Source organism: Acanthisitta chloris, unplaced genomic scaffold (genome assembly GCF_000695815.1).
Source record: "Acanthisitta chloris isolate BGI_N310 unplaced genomic scaffold, ASM69581v1 scaffold1052, whole genome shotgun sequence".
In the NCBI taxonomy this organism is placed as follows: Eukaryota; Metazoa; Chordata; class Aves; order Passeriformes; family Acanthisittidae; genus Acanthisitta; species Acanthisitta chloris.
This window is the reverse complement of record NW_008660815.1, coordinates 62,100-71,856: the sequence shown is the minus strand read 5'-3', so window position 1 is coordinate 71,856 and position 9,757 is coordinate 62,100. Positions and strand designations below refer to the sequence as shown.

Genomic DNA, 9,757 nt, shown 5'->3' with positions numbered 1-9,757 from the left:
GATCAGGAAGGAAAAATGTCTTCAAATTTTTTTAGGTTCCAGACAGTTTTTAGGGTTAGTGGCTGTTCAGAATTTACAGGCACTGATGGAGAAAACATTCATTTGAAATAAAGCAGTTTGTGAATTTGTGACCAGGTTAAACTTCTTAACCTTGAGTAATTGATTCCATTTTAAATTTGTGAGATTTTTGGGGAGATCTTTGGAAAAATCAATTTTCTCTCTCCTGTTCTCTTTCCTCATATTTTTGTTGTTTTTCAGCTTGTAGTTGGGAATAGAGATACTGGGAAAGTTAGTACATGGCGTGGACTTTGCTGACTGCTGTGCTAGTCTGATAAGAGCAGATATTCCTGTTTGCTGTTTTTTCCTTGTCAGTCAGTAGTGTGCTTGGATATTTTTAAGGAAAGAAGAAGCCAACCTTTTTCACTCATTAAATGTATTTTTGGCATAGTTATTAGTAAAAAACTGCTTCAGTTTGTTCACTGTAAGCTGACATTACTGGAACATTAATTTTCTTCTTCTAAGAAGACATTTTTCCATATTGGCACATGTGCAAAAAAATTCCAGAAACCCAGTAAATACTGTGTTTTATTTGGTGATTTAATTAGCAGTCTTGAGTTTCCTTATTTATTCCCAACATTGTGGATGGAAATATCTCTGTCTTCATCGGACAGAAGGTTTCATTTCTCAATGCAAGCACTAAAGCCACAAAGGACATGCAAGAGCTGAATGAAGAGTTTCTTTCAGTTGAGTGTTGTGAACATGAAGCACTGTGTAAATAGCAATTACAGTTAATATTGCAAGTATTGGCATCTTGTTCTTGAAGTACAAAAATTAAATAGTATCTTACAGTGAGGAAAGATGTTTGTTTGCTGTACATTCATCTCAGCCATGTTAATGGCTGTGTTGTAGTTCAGTGAGTTGGACACTCACCTAAAACTGGTGTGTGATTCTGAGCTACAAAGACTTTTCAAGCGTAGCTATTCTTTAATTACATAATTATTTTTATAAGGGTTTTAAATAAAGTTAATACTGAATTGAAGAGCTCCTGGCTACTTCTAGACTATGCCTGCATCAGCCAAAGGTCTCTGAAGCGTTTCAGACAGACTCTGCAATGCAAAGGACTGACTGTTGTTTGGCCAGTTGCTCAGGCTGTTTGGATTAGTAATAATTCTTACATCTCAGGACGCACCAGGGCTGTTTCTCTTGTGGTACCGCTCCTCAGAGTTCTCATTCTAAACACAAACCCAGTTGTGCTGTAGTGTACAGGTGTTTAGATGTAGTGTCTTTTGTAGAGCCCAGAAAGCTCTCAGATATCTCTAACACCTGTGGCTGTGATAATTAGTTTAGTGCAGTGTATTTTAAGCCTGTCCAGGGATCTGTGCTCTGTATTTCTGATGAGTCAGCCCTTAATACAGTCCATTTCCTCCCCCTTGCCATTCTCTGAGTTTGGACAGTGGTGGTTTTCCTCTTCCACTACTAAAGTCCTGCACTAGTTTTCCTCGTGTAGAGCTGGTGAAAAGTGGACCTCAGAGTGGAGCAGCTGCTGTCTGTTAATAGTCTTGGTCCCCCATCATACGACTTCATCAGTCCTGGTAATGAAATTACAGATCTGACCAAGTGACTTTGTTGCTAGGCTACCTGTCCTCCGAAAAGCCAGTTGTTCCCAGCTCTGGCTGACCTTTTTAATGCAACCATTTCTGATTCAAGTGTAGTCATTAAACTTCAATATCCTATCCATAGTTCCTAATCTGTTGTATATCTGCTGGAAGCCTCAGTAGCAGAGGTGAATCCACAAGTATTTTGTGTTACAGTGGCTTCTATAACAATACATTTATAACGGCCGTTCTTAAACTGCATGCTCAAAGGGATTCCTTATTTATTCTGGATTTGTGGATGATGATATGTAGGCTCAACAGAACATTTTGAGTCAGGAGGATGAGAAGATGATAGGGTTTTTTTCCGAACTAATTTTATGATTTTGTTTTCAAACCCAACAGCAAAATAGTGTAGTTTTGTCTAACCTTCCTGTCTAACACTTCAGCAGCCTCGTTCATGTTTTTACATCAATCAAAATGCCAAGCAAATGAGATTCTTGGGGGGAAGAGGGTCTTTGGGGACTGATTCTGGTATTGTGGATCCTTATGGGTAGAATGAACTATTTCCACACAGTCCTTAATCAGAAAACAGGAGAAGCCACACCCCTTTATTGAGGCCTGATCCACAAACGGCAGAAGATCAGGAGCCTATCCTGAAGAGTTGCTTCTGTGTCTGTCTCCTGAGCATGCTAAGGCTTCTGCTTTTTGGTGTGGAAAGGCTAGTTTTCAGTTTCACCCAGTACCACTGCTCTGTGTATTGTGTTCTCCAAGCTTAGCATAGGCTAGGAATGGTCTTTGGAGCCAAGATCTTTTCCTCTTAGCAATCTGTACATAACAGTGCATGCTTCAAATCCTAACACAGGGCATTACAAACTTCAGCTTCTTTCTGACCTGTCAGTAGTAGTTCTAAAACATACTGGGGAAAAAAAAATCCCAAGAAAACCCTTTTAACTTTGCCAAATTTTCTGTGTCTGCCGAGGCTAAGTAAATTTGTTTTTCCATAATGAGGGTCGTTTTGCTCATATGTACAGCATGTAATGTACAGTATGCACAGCTGACATGGAGTTGCATAAGGACTTGGCAGGTGTCCAGTGTGTTTCATTTGCATTGCTGGTCGTTGCCAGGAAGTGGCAATGCAATGTCACAGTGAATAAGTACATTTGGTGGGGGTTTTTTAACTGAAAAAAGGTTTTGCATGTCTCATTTTATGGTTGGTTTTGATACATGTATTATGCATGAACATGTATGTCTCAGATTCCCATTTTCAATAAAAACCCTTCAATTCCAGAACCTTTGTAAGCTAACTCACTGCTGACTATTCCACTGGCTTGTTTTCTGAATTGAAATCTTTTGACTTGTAGAGTGCTTGCTGTTGTATACTGCTGTAGACTATGATTGTTGAAGTTGCACATGGAATAAAACAGAATAATAGAAAAAACCCTTGTTTTTTCTGCATTCACCAAAGGAAAATGCAGTTTTGAAATGTAATGTTGCTGATAGTGACTGCACACATGTCAAAATGGCACTACTGTGCTACCTGGAACTTGGTGCTATCTTTATTTGTTGGGTTTTGTTCCACTGGAAACCTTTTCTAACAGCTAGTGTGGTTTGTATTCACTGGTAGGACTCAATATTCCTTGTGGATAAAACATCCCTAGAGGTAGGCTCAGGGGCCTGTGTTGGTGTGGACTAAAATGCTGATCTGGGAAAGTGGCTAAGCCTTTCAGTAGCCTTTCCGGTCTGGGGAGATTGCATTGATTTCTACCAGGAAATCTTTCTACACTTGTTTATCTTAGTGTTTCACAAGTTTGGTTAATGTTGCTTAAAGACAACTTTGATTTTACTGGCTGCTTCTTATGGAAAAAACTGGAGGTTTTCAGCTTTTATAAGTAATGGGAGGAATGAATCACTGAAGCTAATACCTGTTGTAAGGATTTAACTTGAGGTTGACATGAGTGTCACTGTTTTTTATGAACTTTTCTTTCTTCTAGCTTTCCAAGACCAACTTCTCCAACAACAATGATTTTCGGGCTCTGCTGCAGTCTCTTTATGCCACATTCAAGGAATTTAAAATGCATGAGCAGATTGAAAATGAGTGTATCATCGGTTTGCTTCAGCAGCGCAGCCGGACGGTGTACAATGTGCACTCGGACAACAAGCTCTCAGAGATGCTTAGCCTCTTTGAGAAAGGGTTAAAGAATGTAAAGGTAAGTAGCTTATAAAAAGGATTTGTGCCCTAAGGAAAACATGCTGTGTTTGCATACTGGTTTGCCTCAACTCTTAATATTCTCTACAAATAACTAAGGAGGAAGAAGAAACATTTATGGTTTCCTGATGCAGTAGTGAGTGCTTTCCAGTCTGAAACACAAATTCTTTTGCCATTCTTCACACTTGCTGAACTTCTAGTAAAATACCCCCCCCACTTTTCAGAGATGTATTTTGTGACAAACAGCCATTGCTGCATAATTTGGGGTGCTTTGGAGATACAACATGAAAGTTACAAATATAAAGACTGCTCTGCTAATTGGTCAAAACAGTTTCTGGCTATAGAAATAATGTTTTTTGTTAACTTGCTGGGAAACCCTGAATATCTTCTTTTGTGGTACATAGCACTGTATTATTGTCACAAATAGCGATGGTTTCCAGACTTACAAAAAAAGCAGCATTGTTTTATTGTCAGTGAGTCATGTTCTCCTTCCAGTAATCTGTAGCTCAATAAATGCTGTTAATGTTCCAGTCTTCAAAACATTCTAAGTCTTATTTTCCCATCTGCCTTTTTTGACAATGACTAAAACTTAAGTTCTTCTCCAGTGGAATCCTACTTGAATTCTACCATGTCTTTCCTCTAGGGTACCTAACTCACCTCCCCCTTCCTGTACTCTAAGAACTATAGTCTCCAGTAATAATTTGACATCCCATGTTACATTTCTAGCATGTGTGTTCCAGATTTTCAGTAAGAAAAATACTAAATATGCAGTGGATTGATTCCATTTTACTGTCTAAGGTTGTTTTTGACCTAGGAATCCTACAAATAATTTTTTTCCTGTGCATATTAAACCCTAAGATTTTTGTCTTGTTTCCAGTAATGAATCAGAAAATGAAGGAAAGTAACAGGAGAAATTTTACACTTGGTCCTATGTTACACTTTCTCTGATGCTAGTGTTATTCTGTTACTTAAGTGTGCAAAATTGGATTTCTTTAGCTCTCCTTAGATACATTAACTGTTGGACCTTTTTTTCAGGGTGTGGTTAGTTTAGTTGAAACTGATGGCTTAAGCTTTTCTCTGTAATAGTCAGCATTTCTTGACCTTGAAGAAGTTTGAAAAGTAAAGTTTGCAACATTTACTGTAAGAGTTATGAGGAACTTCAGTATGTTGCAATTACTGGGCAGACCAGAACCAGTTTATTATTATTGATACAGAGAACAAGGTAACAAATTGATAGATGAGGTTGGTCTAGCTTGAATGTTTGAAAGTCAGTTACATCTGTATTTAAGAGTTCTTTCAATTTCCAAAGTAAATATCTATACAGCATGTCTGACTTTAAATTCAGATTTTAATTGGGAAGCTAGAATTTTGGAATAACTAATGTAAAACGCACTTATTTAAAAGATGAAGTGGAACTGCTGTGTCCTGGAATAATTCTTATGCAAACTATGCAGATACTTAAATTAGGCTGTTACTACTTGGAAGTTTGTGTGAGACTATAGATTGGCAGATTGCAGTCTTTTATCCAAAATAAGAATTAGATTAGACAAATGAATTCATATGTGCTAACAAAATGCATTGGAATCAGACAGGAAGGGAATACTTAGCCTATTAACAGGCTAGTGCAGACTGTCAGCTTCATAAGGGAGCACAGTCTTACCATGAAATAGAGCAAACATGCTGCATGTGTGGGGAAGGCATAATGGGCTGTACTTTGAAACACTGGTTTGTCTGACAGTTCTGTCCTTGAATGAATGGACGAGATCAGGTAATGGTTAAATATTTGCTTTCTTCTCAGAATGAGTATGAACAGCTAAACTATGCGAAACAGCTGAAGGAGAGACTGGAAGCCTTTACCAGGGATTTCCTTCCTCATATGAAAGAGGAAGAGGAGGTAGGTAAAAATTTTCCTTGATGGTGATCTTCCCTGGGATTTGGAATGACTGAATAGGTATAAAGGATTTAGAGGTTCATTTACTTCACAATTCTTTGTTTTTATTGCTATGCTGGTCCTTTAAAAATTGATGGCAGAAGTCCTCTGAGGCTGGGATTTGTTTGCTATTGAAGGGGCTGTGTAGCAAAACCTAAAGGAAGAAAGAGAGGTCCTGTAAAACAGTGCTTCATGACTCAAACTGACACTCCCATACAGCCTCTGACCTATATTTGAAACACAGACTAGTACTGCCAGTCTGATGATTTATGGGTATCCAAAAACCAGGGAAGCATCTTCTGGAGAGAGTAAATCTTCCGAAGTCTATCCAGGGGAAATATTTTCTCTTGTTTTTCTTCCTTGCTACTTTGCCTCCCGTGTGAGTACCTCGATAAGTTATATAGTTTAAGCAGCTTTCATCACTTCCCTTTCCTGGTGGGAAAAAGAGTTCAACAGGTTGGTTGGTACTGTGCAGTGATCTGTTGGCAAGCAGAGGGCTGGAATTCAAAACTTCCATGGTCCTGTCCTTAGGTTCACTTAATGTGTGACATGTTTTACTTTGAGAGAATTTGAAACAGGAAATTCTCTGTTGGAGGTCTGTGTAGTGTTCTCAGCTATTTCCATCAGCACCGGATTTCCCTCCCCCCTTTTTTTCCTTTGCTTTAGGTTTTTCAGCCAATGTTGATGGAATACTTCACTTATGAAGAACTGAAAGATATTAAGAAGAAAGTAATTGCACAGCACTGCTCACAGAAAGAGGCTGCAGAGTTCAGAGGTCTCAGTAAGTGGAATCAAGCAGAAGAGCTTCAGAAGGTCTTTAAGTATTCTGTGGATGAGAAGGCAGATCAAGGTGAAGCATCTAATTAAAGTTAAAAGTAATTTTCAAACTGGATTTTTTTATCTGAAAAGCCACACCAGTGCCATACCTAAAGTTCTGTATGGGTGGATAGAATGCTTCTTATAAAATGGGCATTTCCTCAAACCAGTTTTGAAACCTCAGGAACTTTACTGTTTGATACAGGCTGCTTGGCAGGTTGTAATGTAGATAGCACTTCAGTGTTTACCTGTTCTCAATCTTCTGCTTCTTTCCCTCCATGGTAATATTTGATACAATAAACAGACAGAAATTATGATTACTTGGTAATTAATTTCACACTTCCATTGAAATTTTATTTTCTGTTTGCAGACCCTGCATTTCAGTCTTGGCTTTCAGGACAGCTTTGTAAGCTTTTCTGTTGGTGATTTAGTAACACAGACTAGTTAGCCAAGTGACAATATTCCAAATTAAAAACAACTCACCTTCCTGACTGCACTATCTAACTTCCTTGGGCCTCTCAGGAATGAACTGTGAGTGTGGAGTAATGAATCTGTGCAGTGTGTGAGTAGGTCAGATGAAATGTGTGTTCTGAAAGTGAATATTTATTTTGTGTTCGTCTGTAACCACCTTTTCTGGTGAAACTTAGAATAAATGCATAACTACTAAAGTGCACTTCAGGCTTGGTTTATGACTACTCAGTCACAGTTGTCAGTGTTCACAGTTTTCACTCATAACAAAGAAGAGCTGATGCCCCAAAGAAGGGGAATTAATGTACCAAAAGTGTAATACTGGGGTGTGAGACTGGTAAGTAGAGCAAACTCTCATGAACTGAGTTTGTGGTGTTTAAGGTGTGGTGCTCTTATCAGAAAAAATCGAGAAATTACTCTTTAATCATATTTTTTGTAATGAAACTTGAGTTCTCTGAACTACTGAATGGGTTGTTTTCTGCCCTTCAGGTGAAGCTTAGAGAAAAGATCATGGCCCATTCTGTGAAATACTATTGAGTTTTAACAGATGAATGTGACAGAAGTAGCCTTATGGCATTACTTGCTGTTAAGTCTAGCTGGAATACTGGTTTTGGAACAGTAGTAATTCTGCAGTGGTTGTTTTCTAGGCTTTATGGAGAGGAGAGTATTTGTTTTGCATTCATTTTTTTAAAAAAGGGAAGAAAATAACAGAGCTTGCAGCCCTGTGCAGGTTTAACTGCATTTTCATGTGAAATTCTCTGTAATTTACCTGCCGCAACCTGCTAGGTATATGAATAAATATATTGATTCATCAAGTGAAACTGTATTTAATGATATTTTTTTGAAGTACCGGTAGCTTATCAGATGGCAAAACTTATATTATGCTCACTTTTGAAGCTGCTTCATAAAAGGAAATCTGATGCTTGTCTCTGTAATTTCTTGGATACTTTGTGTCCTAAAACCCTAGTGATTTGTGAAACTATTTCTACAGACTCCTAAAAACTTGTAGAAATATTTTTTTTCTCAAGGAAATTGTTCTGAAACAAAACATTAAAAATTCTCTTAAAATGGCCAAGAAAACCTCACTCACCAAAGCTCTGGATTTGTTATTTTATATGATTTGCAACTCTCTTTGTACTACAGTGATAAGGGAGAGCTATTGGAGATGGTTCCTGCTGCTGTCCATTGAACTGTTAAATACAGTGGTCAAATTTTAGTCTTTAACATAAACACTTAGTGTCACTTTACAACCTGAATGGCTTGTCACCATTCAGAATATTTGTACACTATTTTTTTCACTGTTTCCTAGTCAGAATGCGAGTTCCACTACTGTTGTTTAAAGCTGTGAGGCTGTGCTTCACTTAACACACACTTTCTGTGTTTCAGAAACCGAAGTAACAGGGCACACCACAAATATTACTAATCTTCCTCCTGAAGTAATGGTGACCATTTTCAGTTACCTTAATCCCCAAGAGTTATGTCAGTGTAGTCAAGTAAGCACTGAGTGGTCACAGTTGGCTAAAACTGGATCTCTGTGGAAGCATCTGTACCCTGTTCGTTGGGCCAGAGGTAAGTTAAATTTCATTCTCCCTTTGAAAGCACATGAGCTATAAGAATTTTGGAGTCAATTAAAAGGAGCATTTTACATGTACAGTGAACATGACAGCTGAGCATGCTGGAAGGATGTACCTTTCTGACAAAGACAAGTGTCCTGGAACTTGATTAAATGTTAAAATTCCCCAAAACATACTTTCATCTTGTAGACTTAAGAAACTGGAAGTTGTCTTGGTTGTAACTCATGACTAGATTTTGTATACAAACTGTTGCCTAGTCTTACCGAGGTGTGTTTGCTTGTATGGATGTTAACAAGTATATTCACTAATATAACATCTGAATTATTTAAGAATCTAAGGAGTTTTGAATTATAAATTCTGTCATTACACCTTTAGCAGTAAAATGATTTCATTAGGTTACTAGGTGGAAATAAAATACATCATTGCAGAATGGAGGTTTAAAGTAAATGAAGTTCTAATGTTTCCTCACCATCTAGTCTTTTTATATTCAAACTTTAAAGAAAATTGTGTGAATGTTAGTTTTAGTATTGGTTTTTTAGATATATTACTTCAATAACCTCTACTCTGGTAAGGACTAAGTGGTTTTTAATAACTTTTGTTCCTCTGTAACTCTCCTGTTAATTAAAATTTCCTGTTGAGAAGTGTGACCTTTGCAAAAGTACCTGCTCAGATAGACATAATAATCTATCTAATCCAATGAAGTCAGTCACAAGGCATCAGAGTGTATTGGTAGCTTTATGCCCGTATTTATGTGAGTAGTAAAGAATCAGAGGAGTATGGCACTGCAGGCCTCACAACTGCTGCCCTGTCAGTGCAATTCAGTACAAAGGAGACAGTCTGTGCTATCCCATAAGCTATATTTTGGGTGCCTGTAAGATTTTAAGAGAAAAAGCTGACAATATCTTACAGCGTTTGAGATACATAAAAATTAAAAACTTCTTCCTGGCCATACCGTTATGGCTTCTAAAATGTGTACAAGACAGAGAGGAATTAAATGACTTTTGGGTCTGAATTAATTTTTTTGTTTGGGTAAATCATATTGAAAACGATAGTTTGGTTCCTGAGCCTCAAAAGACTGAGTAGAGACATTTCAGTGTTTAAATTCTTAAATTTTCATTTAAAACCTAGTTGTCTTGATAATGCAGTGCTGGGTGGAAGCTTCTCAAAT

At 37.7% G+C, this 9,757-nt stretch overlaps 1 protein-coding gene across 1 annotated transcript in view; it reads left to right on the top strand.

The window, feature by feature from the left end:
- The first annotated feature begins 3,588 nt into the window (after positions 1-3,588).
- Positions 3,589-9,757, top strand: part of FBXL5 (F-box and leucine-rich repeat protein 5) — a 20,851-nt gene continuing 14,682 nt past the window's right edge. The window contains exons 1-4 of the mRNA XM_009069941.1: positions 3,589-3,802; positions 5,600-5,695; positions 6,398-6,581; positions 8,402-8,584. Coding sequence (XP_009068189.1) covers positions 3,668-3,802; positions 5,600-5,695; positions 6,398-6,581; positions 8,402-8,584 — 598 coding nt within the window. The 5' untranslated portion in view covers positions 3,589-3,667. The remainder of the gene's footprint in view (positions 3,803-5,599; positions 5,696-6,397; positions 6,582-8,401; positions 8,585-9,757) is intronic.